The sequence below is a fragment of the Microcebus murinus genome, chromosome 14 (assembly GCF_040939455.1).
Source record: "Microcebus murinus isolate Inina chromosome 14, M.murinus_Inina_mat1.0, whole genome shotgun sequence".
Taxonomy (NCBI): domain Eukaryota; kingdom Metazoa; phylum Chordata; class Mammalia; order Primates; family Cheirogaleidae; genus Microcebus; species Microcebus murinus.
Window position 1 is genome coordinate 77,974,625 of NC_134117.1, and position 24,589 is coordinate 77,999,213.

At 53.5% G+C, this 24,589-nt stretch overlaps 1 protein-coding gene across 1 annotated transcript in view; it reads left to right on the forward strand.

Annotated features, from left to right (window-relative positions):
• Positions 1-14,788: 14,788 nt before the first annotated feature.
• Positions 14,789-24,589, forward strand: part of LOC142875593 (rho GTPase-activating protein 22-like) — a 29,055-nt gene continuing 19,254 nt past the window's right edge. The window contains exon 1 of the mRNA XM_076010316.1: positions 14,789-14,913. Within this exon, the coding sequence (XP_075866431.1) occupies positions 14,838-14,913 (76 nt within the window). The 5' untranslated portion in view covers positions 14,789-14,837. The remainder of the gene's footprint in view (positions 14,914-24,589) is intronic.

Below are 24,589 nucleotides of genomic sequence, written 5' to 3' on the forward strand. Positions count from 1 at the left end.
TGAAGAATTTGGGTGGAAAAAGCGTGGAGAGACATTAGCTCCAGCCCTGAGGTCCCACAGGCCTGCTGGAGGTGGCCCATGCTGCTCCAGCCCTTGCAAAGAAGGAGTAAGAGATCCATGGCAGCCAAATCAAATTAAGGGATTTCTCATGAGTCCAATGTAGATTTTGTGGCTCAAAAATGTCTGTCTGTCAGGCAGAGAGGGGCAGAACTGGGGAGCTGTGCGCAGTGTCGGGTGGGCAGAACGTGAGTGTTGAGTGAGGCGCCTGCATGCACCCCTGCCTTTGGCAAGTCACCTCTGCCCTCCCCAGGCCTCATGCTCTCCACCTACCCCTTCTCTCCATCCAGTGGTCCTCACAGGCTTTTGGCTACATCTCCTGCTTGCCTCCTCCATGCAGCCCTCCTGGCCTAAGCCTCTCTCTGCCCCAGCCTGAGGAGGGGCCCCGAACTCACCTGGTGTGGGGAAGGCGGAAATCCTCCCTGGGAATTCACCCTCCACCCACTCCTGCGTTTGCTGGAGGGAGCTGGGTAGCCCACCAGGTTTCCCCTCCCCTACCACACATCCTGCAGGCTCCCAGAGGTTTTGTGAGGCAGAATTGGGGTGGGGCTGAGTGTTCCAGCAAGGAGCCACACCTCCGCTTCTCTCTCTGACACCTGCCAGGCCCTCAGTCCAGCCCTGACGCCCTCCCTGCTCCCTGTGGCCCACTGAGCCCCACCACATCTGTGCAAGAAAGCCTGCCCTTTTGCCCCTCAGTTCTCAGCTCGGTCCCTCCGCAGACCGCCTCTCCCATCCCCTGCTGCAGCAGCCCCGCCCCTCCCCTGCCACAGCCTGGTCTCACCTCCTTCCTCCTTGGCTACAGGGGGCGGGGCCTTTACCGCCTCGTCCACCCGTGCACCTGCCCCAGCCCACCTGCGCCGAGCACAGCACTGGCTCACAGCAAGGCCTCGAGAAGTGTCCCTTCGTGGGAAGAACCAGCCTCCCCACACCTGAGGTCTGCACAGGTCCAGCCCTCCGGAGAATGGAGAGTTAAAGCTTCCAGAACCTTCCTTGGCCGTGGGTGGCCGGAGTCCGTGGATACCTGCTCCTGTCGTGTGCCAGGGCCGCTGCGCTGACACCTCTCGTAAGGCAGGGCCGGTCTAGCGTGCACTGGGCTCTCGCTCCTTCCAGGCTGGCCTGGGGCAGCTTCCCGCGCAGGAGCCGTCGTCTCAGGCCTGAGTTTGTGGGGCGCAGGCTAGGGCGCGGCGGCCGTGGCAGCCCTGCAGCCCAGCTAGGCGCTGAGCGGCCGCGGCCGGGAAGGCAGGCCCCGGGGCTGCGCCAGCAGGCCTGGGTGGAGGAGGACACGAAGGCACAAATCACAACTGGGGCCCCTCGCCCGCCAGCTCCGGGCTCGGGAGACTTACCCGCGGCGCGTCTCAGGGCCGGAGCAGGGTGGGACGGGTCCGTTACTGCCGTCTGCTCCGCCAGGCTGTGTCCTCTGAGGCCAGACTCGGGGCTCTGTCGCCGTGTCCCGGGACACAGCACGCGGCACACATTTACGCGGGGCAAGCCTTCAAGAAGCGTTTGTGGAAGGGAGAAAGGGAGAGGGGACTTGGGAGCGGGTGGCGGGGGAGATGCGGGGATGTCTGAGCTCGGCCCGACGAGTGCTTGGGAGTCCGCCAGCTGGGCAGGCGGCAAGGCAGCCAGTGGGGACACCGAGGCGTGAAGCGTGCGGCGTGCCCAGGGCCCGAGGCAGGCGGAGTGCTGGGTGCCGGGGAGATGGGGCAGCTGGCTGGGGCTGGAAGGGCGTCACCTCCTCACGGAGGAGCCCAGCGGGCAACGCAAACGGGATGCGAGGGCAGGGCGGGACTCTCGCGGGACGGGTCCGGCCGGCCCCGCGCCCTCACTTCGCAGTCGGCCCTGGGAGGGAAGTCGCCGTCCGCCTCCCGCGGCCGCTGCCCGGCAGGGTCGCCCAGACCTGCGGAACCGCAAAGGGAGGCTCCCAGGGAGACGCTGGTTTAGGGACTGCAACTGCGCACGGGGCTGGGCTGGCGACGGGGAACCTGGAGCCGAAAGCGTGTGGCGATCGCGTGGGGCATTTTCTGAGATTAAAAGCACTCAAAGCCCAAGGCAGGCGTAGCCTCTCCAGCTCCAAACACAGGAGCTACTGCCTCTCTTGACAGTGAAAATAAATTCAGTCTTTGGTCACGAAAGTCATTTGTGCCCCGCCCTCGCATGGGCGCGCGCGCACACACGCACACACGCGCACGCACACACACGCACACGCGCCCACACGCACACACGCACACATACACACGCGCACACACGCACACACACACACACAGAGCGCCCCTGGGGAGAAGCAGCCTCTCCCGCCTGTTCCGGCCCTGCCCTCCCCAGAAGCCAGCCAGGCCCAGCGCCCGGCTGCCCTTCCAGAAACACTGGCCACTGTGTGCACCGCCTCTCCTTTATGCTTTTCCCGCATAGCAACGGCACGTCCCAGCCGCTGCACTCGGTTTCACCGCCTTCTGCTTTTTGGATATACCTGATCTGTTTAGTCACTACATTATGTGACCTGGTGGATGGGCAAGCTGTTCCCAGTACCTCCTTATGCAGATGTGCAAGTTTATCTGAAGAGTAAATCCCTAGGGATGAATTGCTGGGTCATATAAAATTTTGACAGATATTGTCAAATTATTCCCCAAAGAGGTGTGTCAGAATTTCCTTCTGCCAACAGGGTAAGGAGCTGCCCACTTCCTTGCCATCTCCCCATCAGTGGGTGCCTCCAGCTTCGAGCCACCACCCCTCGGGGCACCAGGAAACCCTGCACTGCCCCCACCTGCCAGGAATACGTGGTGTTAGGTTTACTTCACCTGCCATTTTATCTTAGATCCCACTTTGATTTAGATTTTAAAATAGGTAACAACATAGCGCAGAAATCAAAAAGCAGAAAGCTGGTCTCCCTGCATCGCTGCCCTGTAGCCACCCCAGAGGAGCTCAGCTCCTAGCAGTCCCTTTCTCCTTCAGAGACACTTCACACATATTCAATCAACAAGTGTGTCTTCCATTCTCCCTCTCTCCCTTTGCAAAAATGATGGCATGTTACTTAACAGTATCTAGTGGAAAATATTACAAATCCTGGCATAAAGTGCATCCCTCGTTTTTTTTTAAATTTTTTTCCTCACTTCTGCCTCACTTCTGCAGCTGAGCAAGCACGTCCTGCCTTTTTGGTAACTTCTACATGGGAGGCCCAGCCCTGTGTGTAGAGGCAGCTTATTATCCAGGCCCCACGGTCACCCCCAAGGGTGGGTGAAAGGTGGTCAGCACCCCAGGAGGTCGGCTGGCGTGGGAGCCTCTGCCCTGGCCCCTGCACACAGCCTCTGGTAGTCAGGTGCAGGCAGCTCGCTCTGAATTGGGGTCTGGGGAAAGCTGAGTGTAAGTGGCTGTCAGTCCAGCGGTAGGTGAGCCACCTTGATCTGACCCCTCAGTGCCCACAGGTGCACTGCACACACACCCACCAGAGATGTGAGCCCCTTAGGGCAGGATGCAGGTGGGAGCCTGCCCTACCTTCGTTGCAGTGAGCTAGGAGGGAGAATCCATACAGTACCAACCCATAACTCTTGGAACAGATTTCCTTGTCTGGTGTTACTGGTTTCTTGCAAAGATTCTGGCCAGCACCAGGTGAGAGTTCAGCAGGCACCTGGGGGCAGGCGGCAGGTAAGACCATGGGGAAGGAGCTCAGGTTCCAGCAGCTAAGGTTGCAAGAGTGACTGGAACAGGAGGCCCTGGAGGCAGCAGCTCTGGCCTGGGAATTTTGGCCTTTCCAGTCTTAGCTGTGTCACTGTGGGCAAGGTAGGCCATCTCTCTGAGCCCAGTTTCTTTACCTGCATAATGAGGTTGTAACACCTCACTGAATGGTTACGGAGAAGATAAAATGCCATGGTGTATGTAACTACCTGGCACAGAGCCTGTGCATGGTAGGCGGCGGCTGCAGCTGTTATTTACTGCCATTGTCACCTCCTCGTTGTTACTACGGGGAGAGATGAGAGGATGTTCACTGCCGGATCCCACTGCCCAGGACCCCTGAGGCAGCAGACCACAGGGGAGGTGTGCTCCAGACTGTACTGCGACAAGGTGGGGATTGTATTCATCAACTCTTGCTGTGTAACAAATTACCCCAAACTTAGTCTCTTAAAACACCAACATTTGTCATCTCAGTTCTTTGGCTCAGCTGGACCCTCTGGCCCAGAGTCTCTGTCGGGCTGATGCAGGTGTTGGCTGCAGCTGTGGTCTCATCCCAAGGCTCGGCTGATGGAGATCAGGTCAAGCTCAGTCGCAGGGCTGCTGGGAAGGGGCGGTTCCTTGAGGGCTGTGGAATGCAGCTCCTCGGTGGCCCAGCTGTTGGTGGGAAGCTTCTCTCATTTCTTACTGTGTGAGCCCCTCAGGGCAGGTGTGCAGCCCGCCGCTGTCAGAGCCAGGAATTGAGGGAACAGGAGAGTGTAAGATGGACGCCACAGTGTCGTTGTGACCTGATCTCAGAAGGGACATCTGCCACTCCTTGCCACGTTCCATTCATTAAAAGCAAGTTGCCAGGCCCAGCCACGCCCGCGAGGGGCGATCGCACGGCGGGCGCGTCCCAGGGGGCGGGCGCGTCCCAGGGGGCGGGCGCACCCCGCAGGCTGGCGGGGCGGCCGGGGGCCAGCTCTGCAGCCAGACTCGCCCAGGGCAGAGCCCAGCCCTCCGGCGGGAGCGCCTCGGGAGGCCGGTCGGCAAGGGCGTCTCCCCGGCTGCCCGGGGCAGGCTCCATCTTACTGGTCATGTGACCGCGGACAATTCATTCTCCTGCTTCAGCCTGTTTTCTCATGCGGAAGTGGGTGTCCTGTCGCTCCGCCACGGAGGGCTGCGGCGAGGGTGCTGCGCTACAGCACACAACGCTCTCGGAGCGGTGCCCAGCGCTCAGGCAAAGGGGACGACGGAGAACGTCCACCTGTCGCTTCCCCAGCGCCCCGCGTGTGTCCGCGGTGCCCGCCGCGTTCCCTGCGCCGCTCCCTCTCCAGGCACCGGGCTGGGCCGTGGGGACACGGGCGCAGGTCTGCTGGCCGCGCCGCGCATTCGCGTGGCAGAGACGTTGCGTCGGCATGTGTCCAGGCACGTGGCTGCTTTCCCTTCCGGAAAGTTCTGTGGAGACAGACTGGAGGCCCCGGGCGGGAGGCGGCTCCTCGACAGCACCCCCACCAGGCAGGCCTCTGACGGGCGCCCGGGCAGAGCTGGGGGCAGCCCTCGGCCCAGCCGCGAGGCCGTGGCGGGGCTGCGCGGAGGGCAGAGTGGGCCCGGGAGGCCGGCGGCGCTGGAGGCCCAAGGCCGCGCCGGCGTCGGGTTCGTTCCAAGACCAGTCGGCCTCCTGAAGAGCGTTTTCCTTGTTGGAGGGGCGGGTGGGCTGGCGGAGGAGGCGGCGAGTAACGGGCGGGCGGCGTTGACAGGAAGAGCGCAGCCCGTGCTCCGCACTCGCCGGCCACGCTGGCACGGCGGCCCCAGCCTCCCGGCGGCCCTGCGGTGCCGCTCCTGGCGCCCAGTCCCGCCGCCTGGCGTGCGCAGGCCCCATAGGCTGGCAGCTTACTGCACAGAAAGAGTCTGCAGCAGCTGAGTTCAGATCCTGCCTGAGCCACTTCCCAGTGGTGACCCTGAGCCATCAGACGCTCCTGGAGCGTCAGCTTTCCTGCCTGTGACGCAGACCCGCAGTCCCTGCCTCAGAGGTATGAGGGCACACACCAGACACCACGTGCAGGTGCCGTCCTGCCCAGCACCTGGCTTCTTTGTCCCAGTCAGTCATCCCCAGAACCCCAGGAGGTGGGTCCGGTTAGTGGCCTTATTTTGCTGATGAAGAAATGGAAACAGGATCAAGTAACTAGCTCAAGACCACATGGCCACCCAGCACTGATATTTATCAGGCTTCTCCCAGGTGTTCATGAAGCAGCTGCCCTCCACCAACCTGGTGAGGTGGGCTGTGCACCTCCACCCCGAGAGGAGGGCCCTGATGCACAAAGCTGGTGGGGCTGGGGTTCCCGAGTGCTGGAGGAACAGGATGGACCCCCCAAGGCAGTCAGGCCCAGCGCTGGGCACTTACCACGCTTGGGGTGGAGAATCAGGAAGGAGCCTTTGGCAGGCACCCGCACTGCAGGACAAGCAGGTAGACCTCCCGCCCACAGGGGTCTCAGCCCCACCCCGGACAGTCCCAACTTTACTTCCCTGAGAAGTGCAGAAGTTCCCCAGGAGAGACAAAAGGCCCCAGCCCAGCACCCAAGGGCAGAGGGCATGGGCAGACTGTGCCAGCCATGCTGCAGGCAAGTGCCCCAGAGTGCCCATGCACCTGGTGGCCATCGGGGCCTCTCCTCCCACCGAAGCCCTGGGACCCTGCACCATGCCCTTGTGGCCTGCCAGGCACCTGAAGAGGAGCAGGCATCTGTCTAGGGTAAGTGGGCAGCCAGGGTGAGCAGCAGGCTGCGGGAGCCAGGCCAGGAGACTGGGGAGGGCGATTACCTTCAGAAGGGAGAGTGGGGAGTAGGGTAAAGAGAAGTGGATGGAGGGAGAGGGAGCAGGGCAGGTGCCCCTGGCCGGTGGGGCTGTCATGGGGAGGCTGCCCTTGGGGCATCTGTGCAGGGAACTCCAGCTGGCTCATTGCCCAGGGCTGGCACCACAGGCATAGGCAGATCTCAGGATGTCTGAGGGTGCTAGGTGGTCCTCCAACACACACCGTCTCCTGGTGCACCCCCCAAAGCCAACACACACCATCACCACCAGCTCTAGTTTATACTGACCCTTACTCTGGCCACTGAGTACATGAAATGTGACAAGTGCAAATCCAGATGTACTATTAGTGCTAAATACACACCATATTTTAAAGACTTGGTGCAAATATGTGTGGAAAAAACTCAATTTTTAATTGATTACATGTTGAAATTAATAATACTATTTTGGATATATTGGAATAAATAAAATATATCATTAAAAATAAATAAACCTGTTCCTTTTTACTTTTCTTTTCTTTTTTCTTTTTCTTTTTCTTTTTTTTTTTTTTTTTGAGACAAGAGTCTCGCTTTGTTGCCTGGGCTAGAGTGCTATGGCATCAGCCTAGCTCACAGCAACCTCAGACTTCTGGGCTCAAGCTATCCTCCTGCCTCAACCTCCCGAGTAGCTGGGACTATAGATGTGCACCAGCATGCCTGGCTGTTTTTTAAAGTTTTGTAGAGACAGGTTCTTGGTCAGGCTGGTCTCTAACTCTTTGCCTCAAGCGATCCTCCTGCCTCAGCCTCCCAGATTGCTAGGATTATAGGTGTGAGCCACCATGCCCAGCCCCTTTTTACTTTTTTAATGTAGCTATATTAAACATTTAAAACTGCACATGTAGCTCACATTATATCTCCATTGTACTATGTTGCTCTAGACAGCTGTATCTGGACAGCTGGTCTTCACTGCTGGGGGTCAGCTGTGGGCCCTGTGCGGGGGTCCTGCTGCCCCGGCAGTCAGTAGAATGACAGTGGGCCCTGTGACAACCATACATTGCTGCTGCCACTTTTTTCTGTTATTTTTTTGTTTTTGTTTTTCTTTTTTGCACCTGTCAGCAGGAAGTGACTGTTTTTTTAAAAAAATATTTTTCATAAGCCCTGGTAGAGAAGTGCAAAGCCACTGTATAATTTGATTAATTAGAGTGACAGCTTTTTTACCTGAACATCATGGACTGAGCCCTATGGGTTACAGTGGCTTGCAAAATGCTTCCATGCATATCATTTGCTTTTTATAATGAAAATGTTCACATGGAAATGCTGAAAGCCAGTTCTTGTCCTAGAAGCCCTGCCAGGATCTGCTGCATTGTGGAGCCACCTCCTTCCCCTGAAGCCCTTTGCTTGGGTGCAAAGAGGGACTCTCGAGGAAGTTCTTAAGTTCAGGAACTTGGAGGGGAGAAAGCCTGGCTGGTACAAGAAGAGCTGACACCTGGGGCTGGTGCCCTTGAACAGCCAGAGGCTGAAGTCGTGAGCACAGTGGGGTTGGGATGGGAGCCTGGGTCCGAGTTCACTGGTACCTACATACACAGTTCAGTTATAGCCGGGATGTATTTCCAAACATTTCTGGGCTATAGTTTCCTTCCCTTTAAAATGAATGATGGTGCATTTTTGGTTGTCACAACTTGGGACAGAGGGAGAGGCTGCTACTGGCATGCAGTGGGTAGAGGCCAGGGACGCTGCTAAATGTCCTGTGCACGGGACAGTCCCCCACACCTCATGATTGCCTGCCCCAACAGGTCAGCAGGGCTGAGGCTGGGAAAACCTGCTCTGTGTTGTGTTTAATTGAATATGAAAATCAAAGCAAGCATTTAGGGAGTGTGTGCGAGCTCCCAGGTGCTAAGCTAAGGGACTGTCCCATTTCTTTCTCCCAAGAAGGTAGGTACTCACTCTCTTCACCTTACAGGTGCCTGGCTCTGACACCAGGGGAAGTTCCAGTGGAGGAGCGAGGGTTGACCCTTAGAGGTTGGGCTTTAAGCGCTGCCCAGACGGCCTCAGGTGCCTGTGACATGCCAGGGGCGCGTAAACACGGTGCACACGGATGGGTGGGAAAGAAAAGGGAAAACTAGGAACAGTGATAACAGACCCTTGATTTTCATTACAAAATTCTTTCTGAAATATTAGCTGGCATAATTTGTTTTTTTTAAAGTTAATACTAATGTTTTCTAAGTAAGCATAGACAGTTGAATGCTGTAGAACATCCCAAAGTTTGCTGAAGTAATGCATTTCATCTTCCGTACACCCCCTCCGTTGGCATACAGGAGATTCCATATTGAGAAAAGAGCATGAGTTCATGAGTGAAACGCACCTGGGTTTGGATCCTGGCCCCTCGACTTGTTTGTTCATGAGCTAAATGTTTAACTTTTCTGAACTCCAATGTCTTCCTCTGTAAGACGGGGTCAGCCACACTCCTTCCTAGGCTGTCTGCGAGGGCTGCCTGTGACTGTGCGTGGTGAGTGCCTTGCACAGTGTGTTATGCATGCGAGGCCCTGGGACGTGGTAGTAGGCCTTCTACTTCTGGACCAGATGAAGGACAGGGACCTGTTTACCCTCCCACCAATAAATCCCTCCCACCAAAAAAACCAAAGGGGAAAAAAAGGACAAAATATATGAAACAATGCTTGCAAGATACTGGACATGAGACAGTGAAGGACTGTGACTCCCCAAGAGCCGGGAAACAAACGAGGTAAGCCCTGCACACGCCCCAGCTGACTGCCTCGAGAGAGTTTCCAGGCTGTGATGCAGGAAGGGGAAGCCCAGGTGGAGCCCGCTGCACCCCATGAGTTAAAGAGCCAGAGCTGAGAGTCGGAGGAGACCAAAGCAGGGCAGCACACTTTGAATACTCACTGCGGGCTGGCAGGTCACGAGATCAGCTGCTTCTCCCGGCAAAACCAGGTCCTTTAGATAGTGTCGCCATGGAGAATAAGAAATTGCTAGGAAATGAGAGAATAAAAGAATACATAGAGACTAAGTAAGGTATAGTTTTATATGAATAAATCAGATAAAGCAGGGGTACTCAGGAGTCTGCACCACATCTCTGTGAGTAATGCAGCATTAAGGTTAGATTCACGTAGGTTTTTAAAATCATAGATATTAATTATTAGTTGCCAGGGTAACAGATTTACCTATCAGATAACTTTGGTTGCTATGGGTAACAGGTAGTTTTGGTTAGGGTTAAAGGTCTTTTTTAAAGGGCTTTTAACAATTTTTAATCTATCTAGATGAACAAACAGTTATAAAGTCTTTTAAGGACTAATTTAAGTTCTAAGAGATAGTTATCAATTAACAGCGGAATAACAAAGAGGTATGTGGCTCTGTATTTTTTGATATAGTTATTATAGACTTAAGGCAGACAGTCAGGAGACAGCAGGAAGCCCATTTTTACAAAATAAATTGTTTATATCCACAGAGGCTCGTCTTTTGCCTAGGGCACTCACTGTCTCCGGCTCCCATCCTGTGAGCCAGATATTTACCTGTCTTGTCTTTCAAGAATAGGAAGATCTCACAGATCTGAGATAATGGGGAAGCCTCCTGGAGAACACCCATACTGGAGCTTTGAGAGCCCCCCAAGGCAAGGCAGCCCTTGGTGGTGAACTAATGAGTTCACATATTTCTTCAGGGCAAAACCCTGCAAACTCCTGTTGCAGACAGAGGCAACAAAGGCTGACCAAATTCTTTCCAAGAACCTAAATTCATCCCAGAAGAAGACTCAAGAATATTTATAGGAGTACAGAAATATCCAGCATCCAACCATTTTATAATCACAATGTCTGGCACCTAATCAAAAATATCAGGAATGCAAAGAAGCAGAAAAATATGACTCAGAATGAGAATAAGCAATCAATTGAAACCAACCTAGAAATGACACAAATTTTAGAATTAGCAAAGATATTAAAACAGTTTTTATAACTGTATTCAATATGGTCAAAAAGTTAAGTAGATACATGAAAGATGTTTTTTAGAAAAAGATCTAAATTCAACTTCTAGAGATCAAACCTACAATGTATGAGATAAAAAATACACAGAATAGCATTAGTGTTAGATTAGATAGAAAGATGATGTTATATTCGAGATTTGCAGGGCCGCAGGACAGAGAGACAGAGTCACCGAGGCTGTAATTATCAAAAGGAGTTTTATTGTCTAGCTCGAGCTAGGGTCTGAGCCCCCAGAGTGCCAGCTCAGTGGCCTCTTCTTCGGGCAGGGACCCTCCTTTGTGTGCTAGTGCCCTTTTATAGCTAAGTTGTTTACACGCTGATCATGCATCCGCCCCCACAGTGATTCTTACTTCATCCTGCCCCTGATAGGCTGTAATCTCTTCCGGGTCCTAGCTGAGAGACTCAGGTTTCTGCGTTCTTTGTCTTTCTCCTCTGCATCCCATAATGTACTCATAATGCCTTGCGGTTAGCAAACAAGCAGTAAACAGAAGCTGGAAGGTGTCCATTGTCCTTATAGCCCAGTATCTTACATTGAAAAGATTAGCAAATTTGAAGACAGAATAGAAACAATCTGTATTAGTTTTCTGTAGATGCTATGACACATTACTACAAATGTAGTGGCTTAAACAACACAGATGTGTTATTCTGTAGGTCAGAAAGTCTGACACAGGTCTCACTGGGTACAATTCAGGGTGTCTGCAGGGCTGTGTTCCTTTCTGGAGGCTCTAGGAGACAATCCATGTTCTTGAACTGGCCAGCCTGTACAGGCTGCCTGCATTCCTCAGCTCCAGGACCCCTTTCTCTGTCTTTAAGACTGAAAATGACAGATCAAGTCCTTCTCACCTTGTATCACTCCCTCCTTCTGCAGTTACATCTTTCTCTGACTCTCTTCTACCTCCTCCTCCACTTTTCAGGACCCTCATGATTACACTGGGCCCACCTGGACAGTCGAGGACAATCTTCCTATTTCAAAGCTAGCTGGTTAGCAACCTTAATTGTCCTTTGCTGTGTGACCTAACCTATTCACAGGGTCCAGGGACCAGGATGGGAGTGTCTTTGGGGGCTATTATTCTGCTACCACACTATGCAAAAGTAAAACACAGAGAAAAAGGAATTTAACAAACATAAACTGAGCACCAGTGGGGTAACTTCAAGTGGCCCAATATACCTGTAATTGGAGTCTCAGAGGAGGGCAGGAGGTGGGATAGAAAAACATATTTGAAGTACTAATGGCCAAAATATTCCAAATTTTATGAAAACTGTAGACTCCCAAATCTAAGAAGTTCAGTGAATTCCAAGTACAGAAAATATGAAGAAAACCACACTGAGGCACATCATAACCAAATTATCCCAAACCACTGAAACAGCAAAAAGACACCTTATATACAAAAACAAGTATGACAGCAAATTTCTCGTGAGAGACAATGCAAACAAGGAGATAGGAGCCTCATTTTAAGTAGAGATTTCTTAGATTTCTTAAAGATTTCTTAGTTATAACACCAATACACTCAACAAGACAAAATTGATGAAATGGACTTCCAAAATTAAACACTTCTGCTCTTGGGAACACACTGTTAATAGAATGAAAAAAAAAAAAAAAGACATGGACTGGGAGGAATATTTCCAAGCATATATCTGTTAAGGGCCTTGTATCTGGAATATGTCAAGAACTCTCAGAGCTTACTAATGGCAAATAAGCAGCGCATTTAAGAATGGACAAATGGCTTGAAAACCTTCCACCAGAGAAGGCACACAGATGGCAGCCAAGTATGTTAAAAGAGGCCCAGCATCACCAGGCTTTGGGGATTGCAAATTTAAGCCCAGAGTCACGCCCCACACGCCTGTGAGAAAGGCTGAAAGCGGCAGGCGGCCGGGGGGCGGGCTGCTGCCGGGCGCCACGTGTGCAGTGGCTTTGGGAAACAGTGTGTGGCTGTCTCCTAAAAAGCGATGCGTATATGCAAATATGCGTGAGCAAACGTACACATGTAGAGAAACACCTAAGAAGTTGAACACACAGGTTCAGAGAACATGGGCAGAACCCTGGGCAGGGCACAGCCGGGTGAGCGTGCCTGCCAACCTCTGGGCAGGAGGGATCCGAGTTTTGTGGGACCTGAAGCTTATATGACCCGGGTAGTGCTCTTTAGGGAAAAGAACTTAACAATGAGAAACTCAAGATTAGGTACGAAAGTGAGTATTTATGACAAATGAGTAGCCACAACACATTCCTGGAGCTGTGATCTGCAGCGGCCTGTTTTCTGGGTGGTCTGGAGATGCTTTTCTACAAATGCTTATGTAGAAAAGTTTCCTGGTGGCATCTGGCGTCCCTCCCCTCCTCGGACACTCACCCCTTCCAGCCGTCACAGCCCAGGTGGCATGCAGAGCCACCGCCCCAAGGCTGAGCCGCTCCTGGGCGGCAGCGGGGGTGCCGCTGTGTGCTGCGGCCGCAGGGGCAGGGTCTCGGCAGCTCACCACCGCCTGAGTGTCGGCGCCCAGCGCCCAGGCCTTGCTGTGGGACCCTCGGCCGGGAGGAGGACGAGCGCGCCCCCTACCCTGCTCCAGCCTGAGAGCAGCCGCATCCTTCCAGCTGTCAGCTGAGGGCGGGGGCTGGCAGCGCGCTTGGAGCCTGAACCCCTGGCCCTGCCGCTCATCAGCCCTGTGAGCTCAGACAGTTACTCACTTTGTGCCTCAGTTTCCTCATCTGTGAAATGTGGAGGTAACAGTACCTCCCTCAGGGTCCTTGTGGAGATAAAAGCACCCCAGAGGGCGGGCGAGGGTGTCAGCTCACTCACAGGACGGTCCGGCCGTCCGGTCTGCTGGCAGCCTCCGCAAGGCGCCGGACCTGGCCGCGCCCAGGAACACGTGTCTCTGGGAGTCACACGCCACCAGCAGGCGGCCCTGGATCGGGGCTGAGGCTGTGGGGCCTTAGGCGAGGAACAGTGAATTATATCTTATGGACGTGGGGTGAACTTGTTCTGGAAAGTCCCCTAGATTAGTCATAAAGTTCAGTATGAATGATTTTTTTTTTTTTTTTTTTGAGACAGAGTCTCGCTTTCTTGACCAGGCTAGAGTGAGTGCCGTGGCGTCAGCCTAGCTCACAGCAACCTCACACTCCTGGGCTCAAGCAATCCTGCTGCCTCAGCCTCCCAGAGTGCTAGGATTACAGGCGTGAGCCACCGCGCCCGGCCAGTATGAATGATTTTATGTATGACCCAAAGGCTGATTCACCTACATGTGAAAACTGGAGGACCCCTAGAACTCTCGTAGGGGAAAAGTCAGTCCCTAAGCGGCTGTCAGAGTTTCCTGTCCTGCCTTTGGGTGTCGACATGGTGTCTAGCTAGGAGTAGGGACTGTTAGGTTTATTCTAGGTGGGAACCCGAAAAGCATGTCTAGGACAGAATGTGGCTAATGCAAAACTGAGGCTGTACAACAGCCGCAGGGGTCTGGGGAGTCCGGGCTTTGTCGACCTGGCAGACAGAGGCAGCCAGCACTCCCCCCCTCCCTGGTGGAGACCAAGCGGTCCCTCCCCAGCTCTCCTGATAAGGATGACGCCAGAGCAGAAGGATGGATGTGACTGGGCAAAGCGGTGGTAGGAATTAGTTATTTAAAAAAAAAATTGCTACAAACAACTATTCTGCCCACCATCTCTACTGCACATAGCAGGACATAATTCTTCACCTGCCAGTTGGGCCCAGAAACGAAGCACTGAACAGCGCAGGTGGGAGGGGCTCGCTGTCCCGTCCATAAAAACCCTCAGTAGCCCCCTTCTGTGCTGACTCTTTTCGGACTCAGCCCACCTGCACCTGGTGAGCAGCCAGCCGCGCCGCTCCCACACAGCCCGTGTGAGACGTGTCCCGTGGCCGTCCGTTTACCCTCTCAGGGACAGGTGAGAGTTCTGGGCGCTGTGCTCCAGCCTCGGCGACACCAACACCCATGGAGACCGGCCTCCCCTGGGGGGCAGCTTTTGAGCCAAAGTCAAAAGGGCACAGCGACGTTGAGGTGTGCACTTGAGCTGGGCAAAGCTGATTGAAAGCCACACTGCTGAGGCCACTCTGGGTCACTGCACTTCTCTGAGCGGCCTAAGATCCGCATGCTGTTTTCCTAATGGTTCCCTGAGATGCTTTGAATGATCTACTTGGACATGGAGGAGTAACACAGCGAGGCTTCGGGAGGAAAGAGCTGTGTGAGTGTGAGCCGGACGGGCCGGAGGTCGGGGCAAGCACCAGCCCTCCCCTGGGGCTGGAGTGCAGGGAGGGCGGACAGCCACTGCAGGGCCGCGCGGGGACCCTGTGGTGAGCCTGTGTCTCCCTGTCTTGCAGGTGGTGCCGGGGAGCAGGAGAAGGTGCCGGCCAGCCCGGAGGCGCTCCTGCTCATGGCCAGCTCCCAGCGTGACATGGAGGACTGGGTGCAGGCCATCCGCCGGGTCATCTGGGCCCCGCTTGGCGGAGGTACTGCTCGTAGCTCGCGCGCCCACCCTCTAGAACCCTTGCCTCCAGGTAATCACGGCCCCTCTCGCCTGGGACTTGCTGCTGTGTCCCGCGTCTCTGGCGAGCTGGCCCTTCTGCTGCCAGCCCTCGAGAGTCACCCACCCCACTAGTGTCCCCAGCAGGCCCTGGCAGGGGAGGTCAGGCCGACGTTCCAGAGCATGCCCTCCTCCCGCCGGGGTCCTGGGGCTGCCGTGAGCTCGCCCCACTGCGCCCAGACCCCTGCTGGCTGCTGGTTGGGCGGGGGTCTGCTCACACACTTCCCGTCAGACAGGCGTCTGGGTCTTGCTTCCTTCCCTCTGCCAGCCTTGCTGCGGCCACGCGGGGACACTACGCTGGCCCAACCCCCCCCTTGGTCTGAAAGCAACGCTTGCCATTTACTTACTTCCTCCTTTATTCAAAAACACTTATTGGGTACCTAAAACATACTGGGTCTATTCCAGTTATGAGGAATTTAGTGGGAAACAAACACGCCATGTCTACCCTCCCCCGCCTCCATTCTCTGTGGGAGAGATATGGCAGACAAGGACATGTGTCCCGTGAGGGTGGTGGTGAGAAACTCAATGAAGCAAAGTAATGCTCACTGGGAGGACGGGGGATGGTGTTAGGTGGAGGGGCCCAGCAGGCTTACCGAACTCGCCGGGGCAGCCAGGCCATGCTGTGGAAGAGCATCCCGACAGAGGGACTAGCAAGTGCAAAGGCCCTGTGGTAGGATCCTGCTAGGGGAACAAGAGGCATGTCAGGAGGCCAGTAGGTCTGAGGGAATGAAGACAGGAGAGTGGGAGGCCTGAGGTCAGGAAGGAGGATGCCTGGACCTTAGGGCCATGGCAGGGATTTCAGATTTTGTTCTAAATGCAGTGGGGCATCAGGAGGGCTCTGAGTAGGGGACACGCAGGACCCGACTTAGATTTAGAAAAGGGCCCTCTGGCCACCACACGAGGAGAGGGCCACATAGGGACAGGAGTGGACACAGCAGGCTGGGGCAGTCAGGTGGCAGTCCCGTGGAGCAGGTGTGGTCAGCTGCTGAGTGGTCCGCTGCACGGCATTCTGAGAAACAGGGTTGAGTGTTCTGAGCCCAACCCTGAAGGCGGGTGGGGCTGCCAGGTTTTGCCCACGGTCTGGACGTGGGGTGTGAGAAAGGAAAGATGGCTCCCAGCCACACAGCTGCTACCTACGCAGGCTGGCGTCCCTGTGACATCACCGTAAAAACAGCTTTCATGATGGGATCACCATGCTGGGGGGCCAACACACCAAGTCCGTGGGCAGCGTGGACACCAGGAGCCTGAAGGCTGGCCGGGTTCTGACCACACGGCCATGGACATCCTCTCTTTCCCACGGTGTTTGGCACACAGTCCAGGCAGGGACAGACCCTCACCTTCAGGGGCTCCGAGCCCATCTTCTGGTCTGCAAGCCCCTTTGGCCAAGCGCCTTCCTTCAGTCCTCACCTCACCAGCTTTCCTCTCCCCTCCTGGACTGTGGCTGCCTGACCACCTTTCATTGAACCATAAATCCCTTGTGTAGAAGAGCCAATATGATGTTGAAAGTTAAGTTGTTCTCCTGGACCTCATAAGTGGTGTCACGCTGTCAGCTGTGGCCTCCCTGTCCCTTCATGATTCCAGCACATTTAACCTTCTGCCCCAACTTGATGGCCTGGGCAGACCTGAGCCCACCCAGGGATTTCTGCTGCCTTCCATGGGCTTCCTTTGGTGTGAACAAAACGGAGCCCAGAAGCAGGCTCCTATGGATCTGGGCTGTGATTTATGACAGGTGGCGCCTTCAGGCACCACAGAAAGGAGAACATTGTCGTCATGATGTTGGAGTAGAGAAGGGTTTTGTAAATGAGTTATAAAAAGCACTAAGCTACTAGGAGAAGATCGATAAATGGTATGACAGAAAATGAGCATCTGTTCTTTAAAAAGCAGATTAGGAGAAGGAAAAGACAAGCTGCACGTTGGAAGAGTTTGCAGCGTGCACGGCCATCAGACGACTTGCTCCCCAAACTCCTGCACAGACAGAGAAGCCAACAGACCTTGGGCAAGAGCCTTGAACTTCCCCAAGAAGAAACCCTCAGAACCAGTGAACATAGGTAACAGTGCTCAGCCTCGTTGGCAATCAGGCTAGTTAAACCACAACGCGATACTTCTGCTCACCCACCAGCATGACTAAGTGAAAAGACAGATGGTTTCGAGTGACGATGAAGAAAGAGCGACAGACACGTGCACATATTGCTGGGGGAATTGCGTGGCACTGTCTGCTGAGGTCGATGCCGTGCTCACCTGTGTCCCAGCAACTCCACACAAGACGTGTCCCAAATAGAAGCCTGTGCACAGGTATGCCAGGGGACTTGGACACACGGGCATTCACGGAAGCCTACTGAGATGGCCTGATGCCAACCCGCGTGCCCAGCAACAGCGCAGTGCGTGCATGACTGCAGGTCGGTCCTGCCCTGGGAAACTGTGACAAGAAGGGATCAACTACAGCTCCACCCACAGCACACATGGATCTTAAAAACAGTGTGGGACTAAAGAAGCTAAACAGACAAGCCCCAAAACGTGCTGTGCTATTCTATTTAGATAAAGTTGAAATACAGGGTAGAAGTAAACCATATTTATGGATAGACAGGCAGCAAAAATATAAAGGTAAGCAAAGAAAGGAATGCCCTGAAAGTCAGGATAGTAGGGAGGAGGGAAGAGGTTAAGAGGAGGTTGGGGAGAGAACATTCTGGAATGTTCTCTAGCTTGACTTGGGCAGTAGTTACATAGGTGTCCTTTCTACAGTAAACGTGCTCATCTGCAGGTTGATGCCTTACATACTTTTCTGAATGTGTGTATACTCAGTATATAAAAGCCCATAAAAATAAATAAAACAAAGAAGAGAAACTAGGTATCAAAGGGGCCAGGTGACTTGCTCAAGACGACACAGCCAGTTAGGGAGCAGAGCTGAGAAACTAAGGTGGATGTTCTGACCCCAAAGGCTGTGCTTTGTCCTCACCAAAGTGGCTCGCCCAGGAGCAGCACTGGCCACACGCCCGTCTCCCTCTCTGCTGCTCAGAACAGGAACCCTCAGCAGAGTCTCGCGTGAGACCCAGACTCGCCCCCCCGGCCGGGGTTGAGCCGCCTTCCCAGCCTGTGTGCCGACCGAGCCTGAGCACTAAAACAGGAACTGCCTCGAAATGCGCTCATCTCCTTTCTCCCGGAAGTACAGAGGAAATGCAGAAACCCCAGAGTCAGCACTCCTGGCGTGTCTGGGCAAGCACGGCACTCGCAGGTGGGCTCCGTCAGCCCTGAAGCGTTCTTGGCAGAGCAGTTATGAACCTGGGTCCCTGGAAAAGGAGGCTGAGAGATCGGTCCTCATCTTGCTGCTTCATAGCGGGCCAGTGAGCCCTTCAGTGTGTGTGTTCTGGCAGCGGGCAGTGTGCCTGCCCAGCCGGGAGAGCCCGGCCTTCCCCGCGAGAAGACAGGGCCAGGCCGATGGTCAGGGGAGCCTGTTGCTGCTGACGGCCTGCCCAGGTGCTGCCCAAGTGGACTGTGCATCCATTCAGTCACTCGCACAGCCCGTCTGCCATGGATCCTGGGGCTGGGACACAGCAGGGAGCAGGACAGACGAGGCCCCTGCCCTCGTAAGCTAACGTGCCAGTAGAGGCAGGTGACCAGCACACTGAGCAAGCCACTGTACGTAAAATGGTGGTGGGCGCAGCAGAGACAGAGGAGGCAGGGAGGGCCAGCTGGAGTGGCAGGGTTCGGCGACGTTGCGATAAAGGAGATGAAAGGGTGAACGACAACATAGGCAGAGGCAGGAGGCCAGTGCGCCCTAAGTAGAGTGGGCGGAGAGGAGGGAAGAGTGGCCAGAGAGGGAGTGGGGCCTTGTCATCATGGTGGGGCCATTGGCACCTTGTGTTTGGGAACAGAGAAGTGGCAGAGCCTGACCCAGGTCCCACTGGGATCCCTCTGGCTGCCATGTTGAGAACAGGCCAAAGGAGGGCGAGGAGGAAGGGAGGCCAGTTAGGAGAGACTTACCCAGCAGTGCAGGTCAGGGTGCGGGCAGCCTGGCCCCGATGGTGGCAGCAATGAGAAGTCATTGGATTCTGGATTTATTTTGAAGGTTGAGCCAGTGGTATTCTCCAGCTGGGATGGACAAGAGGTGTAGGACAATGAATGAGAGAAGTGAAGGGTAATGCTGGCACATTTTTATCTAAGCAGCTGAAAGGCTGGATTAGTCATTAGCTGATATAGGAAGACCACAGGAAGTGCAGTTGTTTGGAAGGAAGATCTCACTTTGAGATACCTATCAGATGTTCAAGTTTAGATGTCAAGTAGGTAGGTAGGTATTTAAGTCTAGAGGTCAGAGGAGAGGACTGGGCTAGAGAGGGAGTTTGGGGGGCACAGGCACACAGGTGGGGTTTGAAGCCAGGAGGCTGGATGAGATGGGGGGCAGAGTGAGTTGGAGGACAGCAGAGGGGCTGGGAGGGAGCCCTGAGAGAGAGGGGGCCAGGAGCCAAGTGAGGAAGGAACATCAGGGATCCACTGGGTAGATCAGCCAGAGGGGGACTGAAATTGGGCACATTCATTGACTTGAGCAAGGGGGCTTTGGTGGAGTGCTGGGCACAGCCTGAGAGCAGTGGGCAGAGAGAGGATATAGGAGGGTGGGGGAGGGGTGAGCATAGCCAACTCTTCCAAGAAGTTTGCTGTAAAGGGAAAGAGAGAAAAGGGACACCTGGGGGCATGGGCAATATATGTAACCTTAACACTTGTACCCCCATAATATGCTAAAATTAAAAAAAAGAAAGAAAAGGGACACCAGCTGGAGGGCAAAGTCAGGTAAAGGGAGTCTGTTTATTTTTTAAGTTGGAAGACCAAACAGCATTGCAAAAGATTGACAGTGCAGGTAGGAGAGAGAATTATTGCTAGAGCACCAATATCTCTTCAGATATATATGTAAAAATCATCAACAGAATACTAACAGTACATTGAATCCAAAGAGTTATACACTATGACCAAATGAGATTTATCCCAAGATTTGCAAGGGTGATTTAACATCTGAAAATCAATTAATGTAATACACCAATACAGGACAGAAACACCTGATCATCTTAGTAGGCTCAGAAAAAGCATTTGATACAATCCAGCACCACTTAATGATAAAACACTCCAAAAACTAGGAATAGAAGGGAACTTAGCCTAATAAAGGCCATCTACAAAATCCCCACAGATAACATCATACTTAATAGAGGAAGATTGGATGCTTTTCCTCCAAGATCAAGGACAAGACAGGATTCTTGCCATCACTTCTTCTATTCAGCATCGTACTAGAGGTTCTAGCCAAGGCAATTAGGCAAGATAATGAAAAAAATAAAGCAGCAGATTGGAAAAGAACATATCAAAGTATCTTTACTTGCAGATGACTTGATCTTATGTAGAGAAAATCCTAAGAAATCCTAAGAAATCCACTAAAAAAACTATTAGAAGTAATATAAAAAACTATTAGAACTAATACAAAATTCAGTAAGGTTGCAGGATATACATGTATACAAATCAATTGTATATATGTATACTAGCCATGAGCAAACTGAAAATGAAATTAAGAAAATTTCATTTACAGTAACAACCAAAAGACTAAAAAACTTTAGGGATAAATTTAGCAAAAGAAGCGTAGAAGTTATACTCTGAAGATAACAAAGCATTGTTGAAAGAAATTGAAGAAGACCTAAATAAGTGGAAATGTTCATGGGAAGACTTGATGTTGTTAAGAGACCAACACTCCCCCAACTGATCTCTGAACTTCCGTGCCCAGATCAGGGAAAATGACAGGAGGACACATGGGGCAGCACCTCCTTGCCAGCTCTTTCTGAGAGGAGAGAGAATGGGGACAATAGTCAGGGGATTCCCACGGCTGCCTTGGCATCTGGTGGGTGCTTGAGCATGTGCCTTCCTTGCCTGGCTCTGGAGAGATCTGCAAGGCCCTCAAAGCCTGGAATTTCTGTGCATAGGAAGGGACTTCGCCAAACCCACTACACTGAAGTGTGAGAGGAGGCCGGTGAGGCTTTGGCAACAGGCTTGGGTCTAGGTGTGTTCTGCCTCTCTCACTTGCTTTCTGTGTGACCCTGGGCACACCTCCTACCGTCAGAGTCCTTGTTTGCAAAATGGGAAAAATAGCATCTTTTTTTTATAGAATTGTCATAGAATTAAGAGAGAAAATGGGCATATAATGCTCAGCACTCTCTCAGCACTAAGTAGTCTTTACTCATTCAAAAAATGCTCATTGAGCACCTGTCATGTGCAGGCAGAGGACACAGCAGAGAGAGTGTTCGGTGGACATTTCAGTGGCACTGAGCACATTCACAGCACTGTGCAGCCATCACCACCATCCATCTCAGGACTTTTCACCTTCCCAAACCAAAACTCTGTCCCCATTAGATGGTGACTCCCCATTCCTTCCTTCCCCCAACCCTGGGCAGCTGCCATCCTACTTTCTGTCTTTATCCATTTGACTGCTCTAAGTTCCTCCTATGAGTAATCGTACAGAATCTGTCCTTCTCAGACTGGCTTATTTCACTTTGCCTGATGTCCTCAAGTTCCATCCATGTTGTAGCATGTGTCAGAATCTCCCTCCATTTTAAGGCCACATAATTTGACATTGTATGGACACACTGCCTTTCGCTTACCCATTCATCTTGTGATGGGCACTGGGTTGCTTCCACGCTTTAGATATTATGAATAATGCTGTGAGTATCAGTGTGCAGCCATCCCTTTGAGTTGCTGCTTTCAATTCTTTTGGGTATATACCTAGAAGTGGGATTGCTGGATCATATGACAATTTTATTTTTAAGTGTTTGAGGAATCTTCATGCCATTTTCCACAGTGGTGGTCCCATTTTATATTCCCATTGGCAATGTACAGCATTCCAGTGTCTACATATCCTCACCAACAGTTTTTGTTTTCTGTTTTTGTTTTTATAACAGCCATTCCAGTGGGTATGAAGTGGTATCCCATTGTTCAGACAGAGTGTTGAAAGAGGTTAGAGAGTGAGCCACAAGGACATCTGGTGGAAGTGTGCCACATGGAGGTCACAGCTCCGGCAAAGGCAAAAGTGGGAGAACATCTGATATGTTCTAGAACCAGAGCAGAGGCAGGGAGGCTGGAGGGTGCGAGGGAGGGGGGACAGGTGGGAACCAGAAAGCAGAGGCCTCCTGTGCCCGTCAGGACCCTGGCTTCCACTCTCAGGTGGAACGGGAGCGGGCATGGAGGGCTTTGAGCAGAGGATACATAGTTTGAGGACAGCTCTGACTGCTGGCCCTGGAGGAGCAAGGGGAAGCCGGAAACATATTTGCAGTCATCCAGACAAGAGGGGGGGTGCTGTCATTGCGGAGGGGGTGACAGTGATCAGATCCCAAATCTGCTTTGCAAGTAGGACCCAGAAGCTCTCCTGGATGTGGGTGTGAGGAGGGAGCGGTGAAGGCTGACTCCAGGGTGTGTGCTGGCGGCTAGAGGACAGAGCTGTCATGGACTGAGAGTGGAGGACTCGGCACGGGGCAGGTCTGGGAGTCTGGCAAGACCATAGCTGTTTGAACTCGTCCGAGTCTGAGGTGTCCTGGAGTCATTAAAGCAGTGGAGATGCTGAGTGGGCAGCTGGATAGGAGTCTGGGGGCTGGGGTTAGAGCTCAATAACTAGTAGTGTGCTAACTGTTCCACCTACGGGACCTTGGGCACCACCAAGCACAGCCCAGAAGCTGTTGGTTTCAGCCTTCCCGGGGGCAGCACAGAGCAGCAGTCCTGGGCAAGGAGCCCAGCTTCGAAATGGTGTCCCTGCCTGGAGTGACCACAACACAAGGGGCACAAGGCGCCAGGCAGTAGGCCTGCAGAGGCCATTGGACCTGCAGTGCCCAAGCCTGCTCGACGGGCTGTGCATCGCTCTCACGGGCCTCTGGGGACTTGACTCTGACCGCTAGGAGCTGACTGTCTTGCTCGTGGGAAGGAAAGGGGAACAGATACAGCTCCCTGAGGCCACAGGGCAGGACACTTGACATGGAAAAAAATCCAGCCTTGGGACAACTTGGCAGGACATAAAGCAACCTTGTTAGGCAGCTGGCAGTGGTGATCATTGGCTGGAGTGACATTTCCAAATAGAAGCCCTGGAGGCACAATCAGATTCAGAGTGAAAGGTCACTGGACCCAGGCCAGGCTGGCAGCGGTGAAGCCTGAGTTCCTAATGGACCACTTCTTCCCAGCACTGCTTGATCCATACCCGCCCAGCCCTGCTGGGAGATTCAAGACAAGAGTCTTATCTCCAGTTCCTACGAATGTCAACCTGCTTGTGGTCTTTCTTGGCAGCCCTTCCAAAAGGAAGAGAAAGGACTGTTGCTGACCCTGGCTGGGCTTCAGGTCACTAAGCCAACAGGAGGGACACCTGAGCCCAATTATGGTGCCCCTACCTATTCTAGTGGGCCCTGAGGGTCCACATGCCCAAGTGAAGGAAGAGATGTTCCCATAGGCCTTGGACCCTGCCTAGGCTCATAGAGGGCAGGTGTGGCCTCTTCTGGGTGTAGGGACTGGTTCACAACACCCTTGGGGCTCCTTCCCTGCAGCCCTCAAGGCTTCTTTCTACAAGAGCCCCAGGAGCCTAAGAGCTTGGACCCCCAAGGAGGGGAAATGACCTCCAGCTACAGCCCTGCTGACGAGCTGCCATGGAGGCTGTTGGCCAGCTGTTTACCAGGAGAACAAGAGCCGGAATTGCTGCCTTATCTTGAGAGAGAGCCTGGCAAGGCGGCTGGGATGATTGACAGAGGGCTGCTTACCACCACTTCCTGCAAAGTTCAGGACACTAACTGTTCAACTGCCTTTAACCATCTTGCTGGTTCGTTAAGTCCTTCCCTTCCGGCAGCTGTGATGAGAACTGCCCGTCAGCTCAGCCAGCCTCGCTTCAGTTTGTGCTAGATGGAGCTTAGATCACAGTGCCAGAAAAGAGTTTGCTCCAGTTAGTGCTGAGATGGAACAAACTCCTGGTGATCCCAGTGTTTCCTGTGCTGGGCTCTGCATGCCTACTGAGCCTGCCAATAGCCCCGTGACATCAGTCCCCTTTCAGATGAGGAGACAACAGCAGGAAGGCTCTAGTGATTTGTCCAGGTCGCAAAGTAAGTGGGAAGCTGATGTGCCAACCTAGGCCTGCTGGTGCCCAGAGCCCAGGTGCCTGCTCTAGAGATGCCAGGAGGCCTCAGGGTGTCCTGTGGTTGGGATCTCTGGCTTCCAGCTTGTTCCAGGCAGCGTTGAAGGACTTCAGCCCACACTACTCTTAGACAAAGGGAGGGAGCTCATACTTGCCATGGACTACTATTGCTCTAGGTTTAATACGCTCTGGAGGGGCAAGCCCAGAGAGGTTCAGCAACTTGCCTAACAACACACAGTGGGGCTGGGAGCAGGGGCAGCCCCTGAGGGCAAGTCCATCTGTGGATGCTATTGTCAGTAGGCCTCAGGGCACCATGCCTTTTGGATCTGAGTTTTCTCAACGGGGTCATAGGGGAGTGTATAATTAAGACTGAAGGCAGAGACAGTCCCTGAGGTCCTGGACGCCAGCCCCAACCCAGGGCCTGTTGGACACAAAGCTCAGGGATGAGGGCCACCCAAACCAAAGAGGTCAGCTGTCACTT